At 46.2% G+C, this 22,590-nt stretch overlaps 1 protein-coding gene across 3 annotated transcripts; it reads left to right on the top strand.

Moving 5' to 3' along the window:
* Positions 1-6,162: 6,162 nt before the first annotated feature.
* GUCD1 (guanylyl cyclase domain containing 1) lies at positions 6,163-21,783 on the top strand. 3 transcript variants are annotated; one of them, XM_075320836.1, is made up of 6 exons: positions 6,163-6,301; positions 11,352-11,436; positions 16,653-16,818; positions 17,002-17,093; positions 19,570-19,630; positions 20,462-21,783. In XM_075320836.1, the coding sequence occupies exons 1-6, from the start codon at positions 6,193-6,195 to the stop codon at positions 20,639-20,641; spliced, it is 693 nt and encodes a 230-aa protein (XP_075176951.1). In that variant the 5' UTR covers positions 6,163-6,192; the 3' UTR covers positions 20,642-21,783. The 3 variants fall into 3 exon arrangements, with proteins under 3 accessions (XP_075176951.1, XP_075176944.1, XP_075176957.1); XM_075320829.1 differs by having other exon boundaries at positions 19,570-19,811; XM_075320842.1 differs by lacking the exon at positions 19,570-19,630 and having other exon boundaries at positions 20,462-20,587.
* Positions 21,784-22,590: the final 807 nt, after the last annotated feature.

The raw sequence follows: 22,590 nt of genomic DNA, 5'->3' as shown, positions 1-22,590 counted from the left end.
CTGCAATTTGTAAAAAAAAAAAACTATTAGTGTAATGCAAATTGAAAAATAAAAGAATCAGATGATAGATTTAGGCTTTCCTAAGAATGTGGGTAGAAAACAAAAAAACCTGGCGTCTGAACGAGGCATTAATCTCCAGTCCTGTCGCGTGTATCTCAGAGATGCATGCAACCGACCCACTCTTGTGAGCAGAGTGTGAGTCCGTGTCGGGTGATGCAGCAACAGATACACGCGAGACACTCGCAGGTGTGACACCAGCGCCGGGGTCACACTTGTGTGTGACTTGTGCGAGAATCGGATCACACTGTCCGGACCGGTCGCGGCTCTCCTGACAGGAGCGGGTCAGCATCATAGAAATACATACAGCGGAGCCACTCCTGGCAGAAGAGAAGGCGGCCGGTCCGTGCAGTGCGATCCGAATCTCGCACGAGTCACACGCATGTGTGACTCCCAACGGGGCCATGGAGGACAATGACGCAAAGTTCAACAACTACATTTGTGGTTTTTTTCTTAAGGGTAAGCTCACACGAGCGTGAAAATCTCGCATTGCACTCTGACCAATATTAGTCAATGAGGGAGAGCAGTTGGGCAGCTTTTCTCACATCCAGATTCTGCATGCGAAAGAAGCAGCAGCATGCTGTGATTTTCTGCTAGAGCCGTATCCCTCGCACCCAATCAAGTGTATGGATGCGAGAGATACATCGGACTGCACTCGGATGTTATCCCAGTGCAGTGCGATACACGCACAGGCTGACAACGGAGGAGATGGGGGGGATTAACCCCTCCCTCTCCTCTTCAGCGCCGCCCTCAGCTTCACAGCTGTGACCCGATTGCAGGATCGGGTCACAGTCTCATGACACTTGGCTCACGCTTGCAGCAGAGTCATTAGCATATCGCATCCAATGCTGTCGCATTGGATGCCATACCCTCGTCTTGAGTCCAGCCTAAAGTGTTGTTACGTTCTGTGCCTAAGATGACGGACACTTTCAGAAAGTCTGTGTAATTGTACCCTATGGCTACATGTGTGATAAATGTACTTGCCAGCCCAATAAATGACCAAGCATTGTAACACTACAGCCCCTGGACCTGGGCTATCATCCTACACTATTATAAATTGATGTCATGGGGTTACATTTCCTGCTCCTGCAATGTAGCAGTATCTGCTTCTGGAAATGCTTCTTTTTGGAGGAAGTTTTCAGGAGTTTTTCTTTTCTTGAAGAGGTTTTGAAGATTTTTCAGAGTTTTTTCTTCCTTAACAGTGTTTTGCAGTCGTTTGTTTTAAAGGTGCCTAATTGAAGAAAGTTCCATCTTAAAAGAGTTACTTGCACTTTCTTTTACCCTCAGGAGTATTTCTAAACCTCTTCAAGAAAAGTTAGAAGAGTTTTTCCAAAAATAGTTTTTTTGTTTAGTGCGTTTTGGAGTGGTTCAGCTAAAAAAAAAACTTCGAAAAGAAATCAGTGTAAACCTAGCCTAATACCTGAGTTATTGGTATAGATGCATCCACTAATAAAAAAAGGAGATGTAGACACGGGATACATACAGATTGGCCCAACCACTACCTCTAGGTGACATGGACACTCTGCATCAACGCCATGGTGTCAGATACTTTGAACACCCAAGGTGCTCTTGGGGTGTCTGAACTTACAAGATGTGAGATCCCACTGAGCTATGGCTCATTTGCATGCACTTCACTTTTGTGAGCAGACACCTCACATTTGTTTGTGCCTTTCTCCAGAAGAATAAGGTTTTTTAGAACGATTCCATTAAACTATCCGGACATACATAGGCTATATTTTTTATTTTATGGTCATTCACACTGTTCTCCATCTCTTCGTAACACCGGTTATTACATTTGAGTCAGTCCTCAAATACTGAATCCTGCTCTTAATAAATACTGAGATGACAGTATAGGTAAAAACTAGGAGGATAACAAGCTCGTAAAGAGGAGGCCATCATTCCCTAACCCTTGTAGACATTCTGCACAAGAATCCTGGAAGGGCTTGTGGGGGACCCCTCGATGTATGTGCATGGGATAAGCCACATTCTTGGGCACTTTTTTGTAACATATTTTTTTTTTTCAGAAAACACGTACTTTGATTTTAAAAAAAATCAAGATCTGCCTCTGCTTTACTCAAATTGAGCAGCTTGGACGGGCTTGATTCAAGTAACAAGAATAATGGAAGTCAATGGGAAACTTGAGTATTCTTCCAGAAGTTCCTCTCCCACAGGAGGGCTGGAAAATTGCTGAAATGGATGGAAACAGCGCTCAAATGGAATGGGAACAGCACGGGGAAGATGCCTGGACGCATCTCTGGCTCCCAAGTTGCTGCTGGAATTACATAGGTAAATAATTGAAAAACAATTATGTGGGTCCTGGCCACTTTTTGTAACCAGTCAAGGTAAAGCAGACAGCCATGGGATGATATTATCAGGCTGGAAAGATGCATGGTAAATGGCCCTTCCCAGTCTAAAAATAGCAGCGCTCAGCCGCCCCAGAAGTTGTGCAGCACATTAGTTGCTCCAATTCTGGCAATTTGCCTACTCTTCCCGATTGCTCTGGTGTGGTTGCAATCAGGGTAATATTTTCGGGGTTGATGTCATCTGTGTAATGTCAGTTGGCATTAAGCCCAGGGCATCTATCAGACACCCCCATTACTAACCCAGCGAGTGTAAAGCACTTTATTGCTATTCGCAGTTGCCGAAGCGGTGAACAGTTTTGATAATAAATTGTTGAACCAAGGAAAGTGTGGTGGAGCCTTTATTCAAATAAACTATTTTTTGTGTGTTTTTTTCCACTTTACACTTACTTAGTTAGTAATGAGTTAGTAATGTGGGTGTCTGATAGACCCCTCTCTATCACTAACCCCAGGCCTTGATGCCAGCTGACATTACACAGCTGACATAAAACCCAAAAGGGCAATCTGGAAGAGCCAGGCAAAGTGTCAGAATTGGTGCATCTAATGTGATGCACCACTTCTGGGGTGGCTGGTATTTTTAGGATGGGAAGGGCCCAATAATCATAGGCCATTCCACCCTGATAATACCAACCCCCAGCTGCCTGCTTTACCTTGGCTGGTTAACAAAAATAAGGCAGAGCTCACACTTTTTTTATAACTATATATTAGGTTAAACAAGGCTAAAAATACCCTTTACTGTACAAACCCTACTGCAATCTAACCTCTCCCTCCTAGATAAACTATCTCTGAACTGCTTCTAGAGGAGAGTGTGCTGAGCATCGCACCTCCTGGTCTCATACAGTTTTGCTCAAACGTTTACCCTCCCCAGCAGATATTTTGCTTTCTTGGCCTTTTTTCAGAAAATATGAATGATGACACAAAATCTTTTTTTCCACTAATGCTTAGTGGTTGAGTGAAGCCATTTGTTGTTAAACTACTTGTTTTCTCTTTTTAAATCATAGTGACAACCAAACACATTCAAATGGCCCTGATCAAAAGTTCACATACCCCAGTTCTTAATACCTCTAACATCAATGACAGCTTGAAGTCTTTTGTGGTAGCTGTGGATGAGGCTCTTTATTTTCTCAGATGGTAAAGCTGCCCATTCTTCTTGCAAAAAGCCTCCAGTTCCTGTAAATTCATGAGCTTTTTTGCATGACCTGCACTCTTTAGTTCTCCCCATAATGGCTCAATGATATTGAGGTCAGGAGACTGAGATGGCCACTCCAGAACCTTCAGTTTGTTCTGCTGTAGCCAATGACAGGTCAACTTGGCCTTGTGTTTTGGATCATTGTCATGTTGGAACATCCAAGTACATCACATGTGCAGTTTCCAGGCTGATGAGTGCAAATTTGCATCCAGTATTTGCTCATAACATGCTGCATTCATCTTTCCTTCAACTTTGACCAAGGTTCCTGTGCCTTTGTAGCTAACATCACTAGATCATCAGCAATCCACCTCCGTGCTTTAGGCCTGTTTGACACGTCAGTGAAAAACACATTTTTTTCACTGATGTGTTAAAAATGCATATGTCCCTCCGTGTGCCTTGATTCATGGCACACATATGTTCTCTATGTGCTATCCGTGATCGATGATAGCACATGCAGATCAGGTATTCCAAACTCACTTCTCCCCGCTCCTGCTTTCTGTGGTGCTGAATCTCCTGCTCTCCTGTGACCGGCCGCTGCTGTGTCACCGCTGCTGCTACTTCCGGGTCACGGTACAGTGCATATTCATTAGAGTAATTAGCCGGGTAGGAAGCAGCAGCCAGCAGCGGCCGGAGACAGCATCGCTGGAGAAAATGAGTATAAAAAGCTTTTTATTTCAAAGATACGTTTCTTTCTTGTACGTGTTTCACGGATCATACCATAGTGTGGTCCGTGGGACATCAGTGATGCCAAAAAAAATCCCCAGACATGTCTCCGTACGGAAACATGAACATGTGTGTATGCCACACAGAAACACGGTCAGTGAACAATCACTGATGTGTTTGCAGAGGATTGATTTAATGGGTCTGTGTATGTCCGTGATTCTGGTCCGTATATAAACTGTCACATATGTACCAGAATCACTGACGTGTGAAAGAGGCCTTACAGTAGGAATGGTGTTCCTTCAATCATAGGGCTTGCTGACACCTCTCCAAATACAACGTTTATGGTCAAAAAGTTCGATTTTGGTCTCATCACTCCAAATTACCTTGTTCCAGAAGTTTGGAGGCTTGTCTCTGTGCTGTTTGGCGTATTGTAGGAGAGATACTTTGTGACATTGGTGCAGTAATGGATTTCTTCTGGTGCCTGAACCATGCAGCCCATTTTTCTTCAAGTGCTTCCTATTGTGCATCTTGAAACAGCAACACCGCTAGTTTTCATCTGATGTTATTTGTGGGTTTTTCTTTGCATCCAAAACAATTTTCCTGGCATTTGTGGCCGAAATTTTTGTTGGTCTACCTGATTGTAGTTTGGTTTTTACAGAGCCGCTGATTTTACATTTGTTAATCACAGTTTGAACACTGCTGACTGACATTATCAATTCCTTAGATATCTTTTTGTATCCCTTTCCTGTTTTATACAGCTCAACTATCTTTTCCTGTAGATCCGTTGACAATTGTTTTGCTTTCCCCATGACTCAGAACCCAGAAACGTCAGTGGCTGGATGAAAGATGCAAGAGTCTGTATGGATCCCAGAAACTCACTCAGCTTTTATGCACACACACTGATTACAAGCAAACAGGTCATAGGTGAGGATGTTACCTTTATTAGCCATTCAAACACATTTGTGTCAACTTCTGGCCAAAATCACGAGGGTATGTGAACTTTTCATCACGGTCATTTGGATGTTTTTGGCAGTCATTATGATTTAAAAAGAGAAAAAACATAGTTTGACAATAAATGGTTTCACCCAACCACTAACCATGAGTCGAAAAAAGATTTTGTGCTATCATTCACATTCTCTGAAAAAAGGCCAAGAAGGCAAAAAATCTGCCGGGGTGTGTAAACTTTTGAGCACAACTGTAGACCCGATGAGGATGGTCAATCACAGTAACGACAGCAGCCAACATGGCTACTGGCATTACCGTGTTTGGCAGGCAATCCCCGTATGTTTACTGGCTGACAGCTGAGAAACATGAGGGGACTCGAGGGCGCTCAAACACCCACAATACTAGATTGCGCAGCGCAGGAAAAGAAAAAAAACCCTTACAAAAGATGCTGCAGGTTTCCTGAAATGTCTTCCTCTCGAAAACCCTGTCAGATTCGCCCGCCTGACAGAGACGTCTGCGTATATTCCGCGGATTAGACACCCTCTATAGATAGGACCCTGGTCAGACTAGGCTTGGCCTACACTTGGTTGACTCCATCAGGGACACGTCTGTTTCACACTGTATACTAAACTGGCCAGATAAAATCATGTACAGAAGTGATCCCAAAGATCGTCTGCAAAGGGTGACGGCCACATTCAGCATTATTGGGTCCGTCTGAAAAGGTTTTTTTCTTATAAAGGAGGAAAAGCTCATAGTGTAGAGGTTCCTTTTCCCGCTCTATTGCCCAAAGCAGTCCTGCGCCTTCGCTTCCAGGAGGACTGAGCTGCAGGGTCTCCACACCTACACCTACAGGGTGCCTAGCCACGCCCCCTGTCGTTACGTCATCTCAGTGGGCGTGGTCCTCCCGGGCACGGCTCTCGCTCTGTGCTGTGCAGCTCCGCCCCGGATACTGGAGAGGTCGGCGGCTGTGAGGTCGGTATGAGGGAGCCGCATCCTCCTAATATCGTCATGAAGAGCCCCGGAACCAATGATGTAGACGCCGACAGGGCCGCGCTGCAGTCCCCGGATACGAGGCACCCAGACAACCGTCAGTAATGGTTCCCGGCTGTTATGTTTCCATAGATCTATAGTGAATGTACTTATATAGTAGGAGACCAACCAGTACTCACTGCCCCAATGTATGCTGCCCCCGTCCTCCACTGAGTGCCCCAATGTATGCTGCCCCCGTCCTCCACTGAGTGCCCCAATGTATGCTGCCCCCGTCCTCCACTGAGTGCCCCAATGCATGCTGCCCCCGTCCTCCACTGAGTGCCCCAATGTATGCTGCCCCCGTCCTCCACTGAGTGCCCCAATGCATGCTGCCCCCGTCCTCCACTGAGTGCCCCAATGCATGCTGCCCCCGTCCTCCACTGAGTGCCCCGATGCATGCTGCCCCCGTCCTCCACTGAGTGCCCCGATGCATGCTGCCCCCGTCCTCCACTGAGTGCCCCGATGCATGCTGCCCCCGTCCTCCACTGAGTGCCCCGATGCATGCTGCCCCCGTCCTCCACTGAGTGCCCCGATGCATGCTGCCCCCGTCCTCCACTGAGTGCCCCGATGCATGCTGCCCCCGTCCTCCACTGAGTGCCCCGATGCATGCTGCCCCCGTCCTCCACTGAGTGCCCCGATGCATGCTGCCCCCGTCCTCCACTGAGTGCCCCAATGCATGCTGCCCCCGTCCTCCACTGAGTGCCCCAATGTATGCTGCCCCCGTCCTCCACTGAGTGCCCCAATGTATGCTGCCCCCGTCCTCCACTGAGTGCCCCAATGTATGCTGCCCCCGTCCTCCACTGAGTGCCCCAATGTATGCTGCCCCCGTCCTCCACTGAGTGCCCCAATGTATGCTGCCCCCGTCCTCCACTGAGTGCCCCAATGTATGCTGCCCCCGTCCTCCACTGAGTGCCCCAATGTATGCTGCCCCCGTCCTCCACTGAGTGCCCCAATGTATGCTGCCCCCGTCCTCCACTGAGTGCCCCAATGTATGCTGCCCCCGTCCTCCACTGAGTGCCCCAATGTATGCTGCCCCCGTCCTCCACTGAGTGCCCCAATGTATGCTGCCCCCGTCCTCCACTGAGTGCCCCAATGTATGCTGCCCCCGTCCTCCACTGAGTGCCCCAATGTATGCTGCCCCCGTCCTCCACTGAGTGCCCCAATGTATGCTGCCCCCGTCCTCCACTGAGTGCCCCAATGTATGCTGCCCCCGTCCTCCACTGAGTGCCCCAATGTATGCTGCCCCCGTCCTCCACTGAGTGCCCCAATGTATGCTGCCCCCGTCCTCCACTGAGTGCCCCAATGTATGCTGCCCCCGTCCTCCACTGAGTGCCCCAATGTATGCTGCCCCCGTCCTCCACTGAGTGCCCCAATGTATGCTGCCCCCGTCCTCCACTGAGTGCCCCAATGTATGCTGCCCCCGTCCTCCACTGAGTGCCCCAATGTATGCTGCCCCCGTCCTCCACTGAGTGCCCCAATGTATGCTGCCCCCGTCCTCCACTGAGTGCCCCAATGTATGCTGCCCCCGTCCTCCACTGAGTGCCCCAATGTATGCTGCCCCCGTCCTCCACTGAGTGCCCCAATGTATGCTGCCCCCGTCCTCCACTGAGTGCCCCAATGTATGCTGCCCCCGTCCTCCACTGAGTGCCCCAATGTATGCTGCCCCCGTCCTCCACTGAGTGCCCCAATGTATGCTGCCCCCGTCCTCCACTGAGTGCCCCAATGTATGCTGCCCCCGTCCTCCACTGAGTGCCCCAATGTATGCTGCCCCCGTCCTCCACTGAGTGCCCCAATGTATGCTGCCCCCGTCCTCCACTGAGTGCCCCAATGTATGCTGCCCCCGTCCTCCACTGAGTGCCCCAATGTATGCTGCCCCCGTCCTCCACCGAGTGCCCCAATGTATGCTGCCCCCGTCCTCCACCGAGTGCCCCAATGTATGCTGCCCCCGTCCTCCACCGAGTGCCCCAATGTATGCTGCCCCCGTCCTCCACCGAGTGCCCCAATGTATGCTGCCCCCGTCCTCCACTGAGTGCCCCAATGTATGCTGCCCCCGTCCTCCACTGAGTGCCCCAATGTATGCTGCCCCCGTCCTCCACCGAGTGCCCCAATGTATGCTGCCCCCGTCCTCCACCGAGTGCCCCAATGTATGCTGCCCCCGTCCTCCACCGAGTGCCCCAATGTATGCTGCCCCCGTCCTCCACCGAGTGCCCCAATGTATGCTGCCCCCGTCCTCCACCGAGTGCCCCAATGTATGCTGCCCCCGTCCTCCACCGAGTGCCCCAATGTATGCTGCCCCCGTCCTCCACCGAGTGCCCCAATGTATGCTGCCCCCGTCCTCCACCGAGTGCCCCAATGTATGCTGCCCCCGTCCTCCACCGAGTGCCCCAATGTATGCTGCCCCCCGTCCTCCACCGAGTGCCTCAATGCATGCTGCCCCCCGTCCTCCATTGATTGCATTTCACCTTTATATTCTGGTCCTTGATGCTGGTTTTCCCAGAGCCGTGAACAGTGTCGTCCTTGGCATTTTGGATATACTTTTGGAAGTTAGGTCATGCACTACTGACTGATGTAGGTTGTGCCTGGCATTCCTTTGGGTAATGATATACCCAATTAGTGGACAAGTTGAGATATGATTTACTCTGAAAGTTATCACCCATCCAACTCCCCTGTTCAGTGGTGGTGACGTATGTCAGCTGAATTATCTCTTATCACTTTCTCTTTGGACTTGTGCAGACGACCGTAATTTCTGCATCCTGTGGAATACAGTCTTGTTATGCTATTCACAGTCTGAGGCCTCCTTCACACATCCGTGTTTCCGGTACGTGTGACGTTTCTTTTCACACGTACCCGAGACATGGACACATAAACCCATTAAAATCAATGGGTCTGCGCATACGTGTGTGTTTTCCCATGGATTGTGTGTCCGTGTGGCGCATACATCTGTCCGTGTGCTCCACATGTAAACATGTCCGTTTTCTCCGGTAGCACCGATTTCACACGGCCCGCACACTGATGTGCTCCATGGGACATCACTGTGACATGTACCGGAGAAAACAGTTGTCTGTGAAATATGCTTTTCTATTCTCACCTGTCTCCAGTGCTGCTGACTTTGGCTCATTGCATATTCACTGCACCTCGTACTGGAAGCAGCAGCAGCGCCGGACACAGCAGCACCATGGACAGGTAAGGCTGCTTTCACACATCCGGTTTTTGCAATGCGGCACAATCCGGCACTTTGCAGGAAAATCGCAACCGGTTTTTTTTTGCTGCCGGTTGCGTTTTTCCTGCATAGACTTTAATTAGTGCCGCATTGTGCCACATGGGCTTGCGTTCCGTCCGGCTTTTGCCGCATACGGCAGATTTAGCCGATGCGGCGGCCGGATGGAACGTTGCCTGGCACGTTTTTTTGTGCGGCAAAAAAAAAAAGGCATCGCGCCGCATTTTCAAATGCGTCCCTATGGATGCCGGATGCGGCGCGATGCGGCAAAAACCGCATCCAGCCGCCGCATGCGTTTTTTGCCACTGCGCATGCTCAGGAGCATGCCGCAAGCGGCAATAAACGGACGGGCCACATTTAAAAAACTTTTGCAAAGGTTGCGGTGTTTTCACCCCATCCGTTGCATAGGTTGCACAGCCGGATTGAGCCGCACCGCTCAAACTGGATGTGTGAAAGCAGCCTAAGTTTACAAGTTCATGCTGTCCGTGTGCTGTGCGGATGTCACATGGATAGCACACGCACAGCACACACTGAACACACACATACACACCTACACCATGGAGCGTGCAAAACGTGTGTGTTGTGCATGGACGTGTGAAAGAGGCCTTATAGAGCGAGTTCTGTTTTGTTCGGATTTGGAGAATATAAAAAAAAACAAACTACTTTCTACATTTTTTCCATTCTCAGTCCATGAACATCGGATCACATTCAGATGTCAACAAAGTGCGCCTTCCAGTTTTTTTCAAGGACCCATAGATTTGAACAGCCAAGTGAGATTCGATTCTCGGAGGCAAATCATTCACGCTGCAATATGTTTTCTCCAGATCATTCAGTTCCAGGAAAAAATTCAGACATGTGCACTGCCTCTTCGAATAACATTGGTCTGAATGCCATCCGATTTTTTTGACAGATATTACTTGGACAGAAAATATGTCCGTCTGCATGAGCTCTTAAGAAAAGTCCCTGGAAACTTTGATATATCGGTTGTGCTTGGTACTTCTCAAAATCCCACCACACTTGCCTGAATTGTTGCTTGTGTCAGTAAAACCAACAGCAACATTGATTAATATGGTGCTCGTTACCATCAGAACCCTAACCATGACCTACAAAGCCATCCACAACCTGTCTCCTCCCTACATCTGTGACCTAATCTCCCGGTACCTACCTTCGATCCTCACAAGATCTCCTTCTCTACTCTCCTCTCATCTCCTCTTCCCACCACCGCATCCAAGATTTCTCCCGTGTCTCCCCCATACTCTGGAATGCTCTGCCACAACATATCATACTCTCGCCTACCTTGACAAGCTTCAAAAAGCACCTGAAGACCCACCTCTTCCGACAAGCCTACAACCTTCCGTAACCCTCTCTCTGATACAGCGCCGCACGACCAGCCCTACCCTCACCTACTGTATCTTCATCTATCCCTTGTAGACTGTGAGTCCTCGCGGGCAGGGATCTCTATCCTCCTGTACCTGTCTGTGCTTTGTATTGTTTATGATTATTGTATTTGTCCCTATTTACCCCTTTCACATGTAAAGCGCCATGGAATAGATGGCGCTATAATAATAACTAATAATAATAATCCCTTGTCACACTGACCAAACTTCATTGGTAAATATATCAGAAGTGAGGACGGTTTACTGCTCAGTATCAGACTGTATGGCTATCTGCAGACCCCTCCCTTTGTAATTGTGAGTGCTAATAAATAAGATCGTCCTGTATGTGACTTCATGTGAACATTTACAGCTACAGTGCTATGAAAGAGCAGCCATGAGATCCATCACTCACTTGGTGTATTGTTTGAGATCATTTTCTTGGCTTGATTGATCTTGACAAATGATGTTTTGTTTGTTTTTTAATTATTTTTTTTGTGTGCAATTTTCTGTTTTAGGTGATTATGTCCAGTTAAAAGTCCCCCTCATCCAGCAGTCTTACCACTGGGATTGTGGTTTGGCATGTGCCCGGATGGTCTTACAGTAAGTAGTCGCCTTTGGGTACTTAGTATATTGATACTGATATTACACTGGTTTGTATGATGGATGCTGATTGTACGTTCAAGAGGTGTAACTTTTATTAAAGGAGATGTTCACTACTTGGACAACCCCTTCCCATTTCTCTTGTTCGCCCCCACAAAAATAAAAAAATCCTATACTCCGCTCCAGTGCAGCTGCGATTCCAGCGATGCCTGAAGCCGCGTTCCCGGAACCCACGTGACATGACAAGCGAGCCCTGTGATCACGTCAGTGCCTGGTGTCTGCTATGACAAGCATCGAGGTGTTTAGTAGACCCCCAGCTCTCATAGTAACTGATCGACGACCCGCGATGACATCATGGGCGCTTTTAATGGCGCTCCCTCAAGCCACCACATATTAAATACCGCTGCTAGAGTTTGACAGTGGGAATGTAGCATGTTAACAATCGCGGGCAATTAAAGGCAAATCCTGGCTGTAATACACAGCCATTACCTGACTAGTATGGGTCATGCCGCTCCATACAGCTGCTTCCTACTTGCATAGTTACCAAAATATGTCATACAGAAGGGGAAACACCATGTCAAAAGGTGACAATGCACCCTCACACCCCTAAAGAATAAATGGATAGGCTATAGAATGAACCAAACCTATAAGAATATAGCCAATACACACATAGTCATGATAAAACCAGGTTTTATTAATGAATTAACACAATAATAAAAGTGCAAAAAGCACAAAGACAGCAGGACAGAGGACAAGAAAGTGCATAATCATAGCCATGTATAAATAGTTCCAAAAATGAGAATAATCATAAAAGCTCAAGATTAAAGTGTATATATCTATGCCCAATAGTAAGGGGATCAATGTATGCAGCACAAATTTGCACAAGAGTAATAATAATAAATAATATTAAAATTACACAATAGATAAAGTGCAGAACTATAGTGCAAAGAAATATGAGTAACCGCGTTATCACAAGGTATATAAATAGTGAATCCAAGTGGAGGTACTATTACTGTACACATACAGGGTACATAATAAGGGCTGCAAGATGGTTATATGATACAAGGGCCATTATAGATATACATATCCAAGCGCAAACACACAATGGATATGATAATAAATGAAAGCTGGGTTTAATACCCGGGCATACAGTCAGATGGCAAAGAGGAGTAATGAACGGGGTTACCTGCAGTCATGTCCTGCTGCCGTGCTGACGCCAAACCAACACGTGTTTCGGCACGTGGCCTTCGTCAGGGAGGTGTGGTCTCATTTTTGGAACTATTTATACATGTCTATGATTATGTACTTTCTTGTCCTCTGTCCTGCTGTCTTTGTGCTTTTTGCACTTTTATTATTATGTTTTTAATAATTCATTAATAAAACCTGGTTTTATCATGACTGTGTGTGTATTGGCTATATTCCTACTTGCATAGTACATGTACGGCGGATGTCGTAAGGGGGATAAAAAACGTATGAAATACTTGTAAATGTTCTTCTGTAACAATAGAAACATCTCACTAAAAGGTCTAAAACCTTTGAATAACAATAAAATTTTGGAAAACAAAATTTGTCAGTCACAAAACTTTTGGCCATAACTGTATACACAGTCCGCGTCAGCCAATAGGAAAATGTTGCTTCGTGGTATGAGCTTTGTTGGCTGAGGCCCCGCCCCTTCTGACCACATGGGTATGACCTCACACAGGTCCTGGAAGTGAAAAGTTACATCAATAGAATTAGCATAAGTATTATACAAACAAGGAGGGGATAATTATTAATAATTCCCCCCCCCCGGGTATTATCTACTCTACTCCTAAGCTGCAGTCACTCAAGCAGCTGTCGATTTTATAAACTTTACTTTCTTGGCTTTCAAAACCTATATACCCGAGCTGACCACTACAGGTATCTATAGGTATGCCTGATAGTGCCAGTACAGCACTGGCTTTAGGTTATATAGGAAAATCCTGGTGATTGGCTCCCTTTAATTACTTTCTCCGGGTCTAGCGCTGTTTTCGCCACGGCTTCTACGTCTGTAATCTCACATCAACAGCGCTGCAGACAATCAGTCAGCTCAGTGGCTCTTGCTGTCTGCTTAGGCAGAGCTGCTGAACTCACTGGTTGGTTGCAGTGTAATGTTAGCTCTTCATAAAATAACACTGGACCCTGGGAGGATGAGTAAAGCATACGTTGTTTTCTAAAAAGAAACTGCAGCTGGGAAAAGGGTTTTTTGAAAAGTGAAGAAAAAAAGGTTTTGTTTGTATTGTGTAATATAGTGGTCAAAGGGAGGAGTGTTTCTGTGAATTCTGATCGCCGTCCCAGCAATGTGCCTACAAAAAGGCTTCTAACATAACTTTTAGTTTTCTACTGAATAGCTGTTCCTATTTCTTCTATTTAGTGGCCAGACTATGAAAGAAACAAATGGTTAGCAAAGAAATGTTAAATATGTCTGGAAAACTGGTAGATACAGTTGAGTGGCAAGTGTACCGTATTTTTCGGACCATAAGACGCACCCTGGTTTCAGAGAAGGAAAATAAAATTTTAAGCAAAAAACTCTGGTGGTCATGACACACTGTTATGGTGCAAGGATCTGCTGCTGACCCGGTTATGGGGGTAATGTCCCCAAATTCTCTTACGGTACCCCATCCTGGTAATGATCCTCCTGCCTTGTGTATATATATCCCTCATCCTGGTATAGCCCACATTCTGCTATATACTGCCATCCTGGTATATACCCCATCTTGGCATATGGCCGCATCCTGCTATATACCCCCATCCTGGTATATGGCCGCATCATGCTATATACCCCATCTTGGCATATGGCCGCATCATGCTATATACCCCATCTTGGCATATGGTCGCATCATGCTATATACCCCATCCTGGCATATGGCAGCATCCTGCTATATACCCCATTATGGCATATGGCCGCATCCTGCTATATACCCCATCATGGCATATGCCCGCATCCTGCTATATACCCCATTCTGGCATATGGCCGCATCCTGCTATATACCCCAACTTGGTGCATGGCCGCATCCTGCTATATACCCCAACTTGGTGCATGGCCGCATCCTGCTATATACCCCATCTTGGTGTATGGCCGCATCCTGCTATATACCCCATCTTGGTGTATGGCCGCATCCTGCTATATACCCCCATCCTGGTATGTGCCCCCATCCTGCTATATACCCCATCCTGGTATGTGCTCCTATCCTGCTATATACTCCCATCCTTGTATATACTGCCATCCTGGTATGTGCTTCCAACCTGCTATATACCCCTATCCTGCTATATACCCCCATCCTGCTATATGGCCGCATCCTGTGGCACACAAAAAAAAAATAAACGTTCTTACTCACTCCCTGCAGCATCGCTCGTCCTCTTGTCTGTTCCGGCCGTGGCTGTGTGTGGACACGTGCGCACAGCGATGACGTCATCGCTGTGAACACCGCTAGTCTCCACACACAGCCGTGGTCAGCAGACAGGAGGACATCGCGGTGCTGCAGGGATCGTGGCTGGTGAGTATACTGATTCACTGCGCCCCACGCTGATAATGATGTGCGGGGGGCAGTGAATACATCCGCACTTGATCACTCCAGGCTGTAGTTGCCAGGGGTGATCATGCAGGCCGGCTATTTAGTATGCGCGCATCCACCGCTCATCACACTGCCCACCTGTCAGCGTCGGCTTCAGCGCTGAGAGATGGGCGGGAGGATGGGCGTGCATATGAAATGAGCAGGCCCACGTGGTCACGGCAGGCGCTGCTCATGCCCCTGATGATTCTCATTCCCCGCAACCATGCCCTACGACCCGGTTAACTAAGTTTACACCTATCTGGGATAACAGTAATCTCCCGGAGATTCAGAAAATGGGGAATATTGAGGAGTGGAGACGCAAGGGTGTGATATACATGCATCAGATATTGGATGGAGGAATTGTGAAATCGTTCCCGCAGTTACAGAGTGAGTTTCAGTTACCGGCGTCCGGCTGGCTCCACTACAGACAATTAAAACATGCGATTGCAGCCCAAGCGGCTAAACAAAGTGTGGCCATACAGACTGACCTGGTACTGGAGTATGTGTGTAAGGGCGGAGGAAGCACTAAAGGGATCATTTCTGGCACGTATAAAGATATACTACATACCTTTCTTTTAGACTACCCAATTAAAACTAAATCTAAATGGGAGGAGGAAGTTGGGCCGATAACGGAGGAGGTGTGGGAGAGTATCCTGGAGTATGTCCCTAAACTTTCCATGAGCGAACCGGCCAGACTATCTCACCTATACGTGATTCACCGGGTATATAGGTCTCCCTTACTGATGTTTAAAATGGGGTTGAAAAGGAATTCGGAGTGTCCAAGGTGTCAGGGATCTGACGCAGGTATTTTTCACATGATGTGGTCTTGTCCGAGACTGGTCTCCTTTTGGACTAAGGTTATCCACAAGATAGGAAGAACATATGGGTGTGTCCTCCCCAGGGAACCAGTGCTATGCCTATTGGGATATGTTGAGGAGCTTGGGGTGGAAAATACTATGAAAATTGTCATTGCTAGGCTGCTATATGCGGCAAGAAAGCTAATCGCCAGGTCCTGGATTAAAAAAGACCCCCCCGACCAGGGGAGAGTACATTAAAAGGGTGGAATGTATTCTTCAGCTGGAACGGGGAGTGTATGAAAGAAGGGGAAATGTTAAAATGTTTGAGAAGCTCTGGTCTCCTTGGCTGCAATGCGAATAAGACGAGTGATGGACCAATAAACTGGTCTGGGACCGGGATAGCCGTCTGAGACCTCTGATGTGTGTGTTTTGTTTTATTTGTGTTACTAGTTGTTCCTCCTGCACAACGGGATGGTTGCTATACTACAGTTGAAGGGTATCCTAAGTGTGTACTAAATGGGATGTAGTATCGGGGAGAAGTGTTGCTGCCAGGGTGGGGGAGGGGGCGGGAGGGGGAGTTAAAGGGGTAATAGATGTGATAAATTTAATTTGGATACCGATTTGTTATTCTGTTGTATGTATTCTGTTTTAATAAAAAAGTATCTGATTTAAAAAAAAAAAAAACATGCCCTACATTCAGACTATAAGATGCACCCCCCACTTTCCCCCACCATTTGGGGAAAAAAGTGCGTCTTATAGTCCGAAAAATACGGTATGTTTGCTATGAACCTTTATCTGACCTCCTGCCTTCACTATTCCTTACCTTTGGTTTAATCCTATCCTCTAGGTACCTTAATCTCCTGAATGAAGAGGAGTTCCAGAATGCAATGCAGGAGCTCCAACTCACAAAAAGCATTTGGACAATTGACCTAGCTTACCTAATGCACCACTTTGGGGTCCAGCACCAGTTCTGCACACAGACCTTGGGTGTAGACAAAGGATACAAGAACCAAGTATGACCTTTATGCTTAAGTATTATAACCTCATTTACATGTTCACCGATTGTTAAGGTGTTCACTCTATTATATTTGTAAATATATAAAATAATTTGTATTTTACTATAAAGATGACGTATAAGTCAGTCCATCATAAAGTAAAGGTTGGATGCATTGTAATAGATAATGGCTTTCCCATAGTCTTTTTACAGGAAACATTTTGATGCAGAGGAAAACAGGGTAAACCAATTATTTGCCCAAGCCAAAGCTCACGGTGTTAATGTGGAAAAAAGGTACATGATTTTTTTTTTCTTGTTGGGGATGACATGCAAATATTTTAGAAATTTTACATGTACAAACCTTTGACTTAAATTGAAAACTTGAATTTGCCTCAGAGTCCTTAAATATATTAGGTTGGGGGTATCTTGTATGTATAAAAAAAATAAGCTATATGTATCTTAGGCCCGTTTCACACATCCGGCATTTTGCCGGATCCGGCACGCTCCAGTACAGTGTAATACAGTACAATGGCATCGCGGCAACCTCCGGTCACATGCTATCATGTGACTGGAGCATGTGACCGGAGCTTGCCGCGATGCCATTGTACTGTATTACACTGTGCTGAAGTGTGCCGGATCCGGCTAAATGCCGAATGTGTGAAACGGGTGTCAAAAGGTCGCTGTACTTTACAACAGCATGATATGATAGATAGGGAATCTACTAATTGGTTTATTTAAAATCAGTTGTCTAATTCCCAAAAAATCAATGTGGAGCAACTAGATGTCCTCTCGTCTAATTTTCTGCCCATTTTGCCTTTTGTCACATATAATATGCCATTAGCAGCAGAGACACTGGAAGAGTGCAGGAAGTAGGGGACATGTTTGTGTTTCTGTGCTCCTGCGTACAGATATAACAGAATTGGGCTTTCAGTTTAGAGCAGACAAGTCATTGTACAATGGCAGGGGTATTGCAAGCTGGAAAGTTAGGGAAATGACGTTGCAGAATTGAGAAAGAAGAAGAACCGTCCACTCTAAAAGAGGATAAAGGCACATTTCAGAGTATGAGAACGGGGAGAGTTCTGGTATGAGAGCGGGACGATCATTCTTTTTTTTTTTTTTTTTTTTTTTTTTTAAAGGATAGGTACGCTTTAAAGGGCTAGATTCTCACTTTTTTCCTTCCTGCTTGCCTAGAGGCAGCGCGCTATTGAATGATTGATAGGTCAGCAGCATGGTTGTGCCCCTGGTCCAATCTGTGTGCTCCCCGATGCTGCAAGCAGAGAATGCTTTGCCTCTGCAGCATCACAGCCAGCGGGCTTCAGAGCATCAATTACAAACTGTAGAACCAAAAGTTCGTCAGCGCTGCACTCCTTGCCTAGTAAGCTGGCCACCACTGATAGATTGCAGCGGTGGCAAGTAATCTAGGCAACGAGCAGTAAACAAATTAAAAATGCCTCCTTTCTTGAGAATATAGACGTTTTTTAATACTAATTAAATTGCAAAGTTGATTTTTCCAAGAATTTTGCAATTTTACTCATTTAAGATGATTAAAGTAAGCATGTATTTTTCACCTATAAGGTGTTCCCACTCCAAAATATGACTTTATCCGCCAATCTATGGAGCAGCCGGTTCAGGGACAGTAAGGTTATTGCACAGTGTTTTTATTATTCACATTTTCTGCTTATTTTAATTATACAGAATAGTTTGTGGTGTGGATTTCCATCAGGTTTGGAATGTAGAATGCCTTCAGATGCCAAATAACTTTTTTTTTTTTTTTCTACACTGCTAATTGAGGCAAAACCGTCTGCATTTCATCACAAATTGGTGCAGTCTGTTTTTAGCCATACTACTTTTACAGGTGAAATAATTTCACCCTTAGAAACGTGTACAATTTTTCATATTCGGTAGCTGGAGGCGCAGCCAATTCAGCACATGTGAATACATAACTTATCATACTTTTTTTAAAAATCTAGTAAATAGCGCTCAGGTCAGCATTTTACCTAGTGGGTAAGTGAATATGTTGCCCTGCCATCTAGGCAGCTCCCCGCCCCCTGTCTTTGCATAGGACATGATTGATTGTTTCTGTAGTGTGTGAAGATGATTAGTTAGGCTGCTTTCACACATCAGTTTTTTTGCATCAGGCACAATCCGGCTCAAAAACCTATGCAACGGATGCGGCGAAAAAAACAGATCCATTGCACAAGTTTTTCCATGCGGCCCGTCCGTTTTTTGACGAATGCAACTTGATACTGAGCATGCGCAGTTCAAGAAACCGCATCCGGTGGCCGGATGCGTTTTTTGCCGCAGGACGCCGCATCTGGCGTCCATAGGCTTGCATTGTAAATTGCACCGCATCGGATCCGGCGCGATGCGGTTTTTTCGCCGCACAAAAAAACCGTGCCAGGTTCATCAACGTTCCATCCGGCCACCACATGGGCTAAATATGCCGCATCCGGCAAAAACCGGATGCAACGCAAGGCCATGCGGCACAACACGACGCTAATGCAAGTCTCTGCAGAAAAAACGCAACCGGCGGCCAAAAAAAAAACTGTTGCGTTTTTTCTGCAAAGCGCCGTATTGTGCCGCTTAGCAAAAACCGGATGTGTGAAAGCAGCCTTATCTGTATATACTTATTCATCCATCCAGGTTGTGTCAGGCAGACCATGGTGCACATTAGTGAGAAGAGTGCAGTTATTACATATACCCTGGGTAGTTTGTTCAATCTCTTTGCCATACTGAAGAATTAGTTCTGATCTGTGTCCTCTGTTTCTAGAAGTGTAACAATACAAGAGCTACAAGATCACCTTTCCCAGGGACATGTGGCCATCGTACTGGTAAATGCTGTTCTGCTCCTGTGTGACCTCTGTCCTAGCCGCGTTAAGTACTGCTGTTTTCTTCCTATTGGTCAAAAGTGCTTCTGCAAAAGCAGCGAATATCAGGGCCATTTTATTGTACTTTGTGGCTACAACAGATCCTCTGGAAGTCTTTTCTACAATAATCCTGGATATGCAGACAGTGAGTACCTATACCTTAAGGGGAACCTGTTAGCAGTTTCATGCAGGCCTAACCATGGGTAACAGTAAGTGCTGGCAAGCTACCGCGTTGTAGTGAACTAAGTTTTACTCTGAAACGCAATATAGTTTCAGAAAGTGCCAGGGATGGTGAGAAGTGTTCTCTAGGTTTTGCCTAAGGCCGGAGTTCCACTTGCGTAAGTCTTGCACCAGTATCACCCGGCATGGCCGCACACTCACCTGACAGGAGCGGGTAAGCTGCATGTACTGTATTTCCATGTAGCTGAGACGCTAGTCTCCGGAGAGCATCAGGCCATGCCAGGTGATACTGATGCGAGACTCACACATATGGAATTCCAGCCTAACTGGTGGATTGAACAGCTTGTCAATCGAGCCATGCTGGCTAAGAAAATTTAGAGGTGGTGGATGGGCTTGGACACGTCATCCCATGACTGGCTCTTTCTCAACCTTTTTTTTTCCTACATGCCATAGGATGTCAGAGTAAACCATAGCCCACTGTAATGAGAGAGCTTGGTGCACGGCATACGTGCAGCCTGTTAGAGAAGCATAAAACTGCAGACTTGTTCCCTCTAAGTGGACACCTTTTTTGCCTGTTTAATCTTACACTATATCTAAAAGTATCTTTAATCTTAGGGTTGTGTCGGACAAGCATCACCAACTTTGAAGAAGCCCGTAGCAGTTATGGTACAGATGAGGATATCCTTTTTATCTATGTGGACAGCTGACCACAGAATGGAAGGGGACAAGAAGCTGATACTTCCTCCCGTGCAGAAGTACTTCTGCAGCGTATGCACTACAGAGACATTTGTATAGAGTTTGCAGTAAAAAACAATGGATGATGGGTGACCTATCTAAAGAGGATGCTGTCGATCTACCCGCTGTCAGAGGGAGTTAATTCTAGTGTATTAGGCTACGCATTGAATATGGTATTCATGATATTGGCCTCCTTAAAATCAGGAAGTATATATGTGTTTACATGTATACTACATGGTCAATGGAAAATGATCATCTTTTAACATGTAATCGTCTTTTTGCTGCTATAATTGCTTTCTGGGAATGCTTTCCACTGGGCTTTCATACCTGGATGTGAGCATTTGTGTCCTCTCAGCCATAAGAGCATTAGTGAGGTTGGGCAATAAGGCTTACTTTCATCCCAGATGTCTACAGCAATGTACTGGTCAGGGCTCTGCTGGCCACACTTGTTCTTCCACACCAGACTTGGTAGCCAGTTTCTAATGTTCTCGCTTTTATAATAAAACCATACATTCACTAAACCCAGGTTCCTCCATCAGACTGGCAGATACTGAGATATCATCCTTTCTCACCACTCTGCCCAATTCTTGGCATTGCACTTGGTGGTCTCAGGTTTTTATGCTAAATTTATAGTTGTTCTGAGCAGATCTGTATGCAGTTGTACACTCCGAACGATGTGTATCCCCTGGATAAGTCTACAACGCTCCAGACAAGGAGGCCATAAGATATCCGAGCTACAGTTGTCCAGTGAATGGTGGTGGGTCATTTTTTCCAATTGAGAACTGTCAACCAAATTGTATGTAATGGGCAAGATGTGTATTTCTAGAACTGACCAATAACGTATAGTATGAAGTAAAGTACATATACTTTCAGCCACCATAAGGCTAACACAAGTGCAATAAGAAGCTTTTATACACATTTCTATTATAATTTTCACTAACTAGGTCCCTGGTCTAGTGGATCTACCTTGTACTTTTAAATGTATTATATGTGATCTGCCGGCGGTGTCCGTAAATGTACTTAAATCACATCCCTTTCCATTATTCTGTGACGGCGGCAGATCATGACACCTTTGCATACCCTATGAACTTTCAGGCTGACAAGAATGCCACTCGTTGTTTGTAGCCTAACATGCGGCGTTTTGTGTCATTTATTTATTTTAATTCATACATCAAGCTGCAAATAAATTTAATTTTAAAGTTTTTCTAGGTTATTTTTTCCATTATGATGGTCTGTACGGCAGTGCTCACATTGCATTTCTTTACCCGCTCATGAGTTTTTAAGGAGCTTCAATCTGAATAGTCAAAAAAACATAATACAGACAAGCCCTGACTTTATTTATATGAATGGTATTGAAAATATGAAATATTGGAATAAGTCCGGCCTACTTTCCAGCATTGTACGCTTCATTTTTCAGGGATTTAAATTAAAAACTTGCAGAGAAAATAACATGTGAACCTGGCTTAACCCCTTCAGCCCCCAGGCATTTTGCGTTTTTCCGTTTTTTTTCCCCCTCTCTTCCGAGAACCGTAACTTTTTTATTTCTTTTTCGCTCCTAATTGGGAGACCCAGACAGTGGGTGTATAGCTACTGCCTCTGGAGGCCGCACAAAGAACTACACTTAAAAGTGTAAGGCCCCTCCCCTTCTGGCTATACACCCTCCCGTAGGAGTACAGATTCCTCAGTTTTAGCTTTGTGCGCAAGGAGGTCAGACACGCACGCATAGCTCCATTGTTCTTAGTCAGCAGCAGCTGCTGACTATGTCGGATGGAAGAAAAGAGGGTCTATACAGACTCCCAGCATGCTCCCTTCTCACCCCACTTATGTCGGAGGTGTTTGTAAGGTTGAGGTACCCATTGCGGGTACGGCGGCAGGAGCCCACATGCTGATTCCTTCCCCATCCCTTTTTACAGGGCTCTGGGTGAAGTGGGATTTACCGGTCTCCAGGCACAGAGACCGTGCTCCATCTACAGCCCCTGGAGAAGATGCTGGATGGAGCGGAGTACATC

This window comes from Anomaloglossus baeobatrachus, chromosome 1, assembly GCF_048569485.1.
Source record: "Anomaloglossus baeobatrachus isolate aAnoBae1 chromosome 1, aAnoBae1.hap1, whole genome shotgun sequence".
NCBI classification, from domain to species: Eukaryota; Metazoa; Chordata; class Amphibia; order Anura; family Aromobatidae; genus Anomaloglossus; species Anomaloglossus baeobatrachus.
Note: the sequence above shows the minus strand (reverse complement) of the source record. Positions and strands in the feature narration are given on the sequence as shown.

Bases quoted from the DNA above. Each gene is read 5' to 3' on its own strand.
- GUCD1 (XM_075320829.1), top strand. From the start codon at position 6,193: ATGAGGGAGCCGCATCCTCCTAATATCGTCATGAAGAGCCCCGGAACC. The intron at 6,302-11,351 runs GTCAGTAATGGT...TTTCTGTTTTAG, and splicing joins TACGAGGCACCCAGACAACC to GTGATTATGTCCAGTTAAAA. The intron at 16,819-17,001 runs GTATGACCTTTA...GCTTTCCCATAG, and splicing joins ACAAAGGATACAAGAACCAA to TCTTTTTACAGGAAACATTT.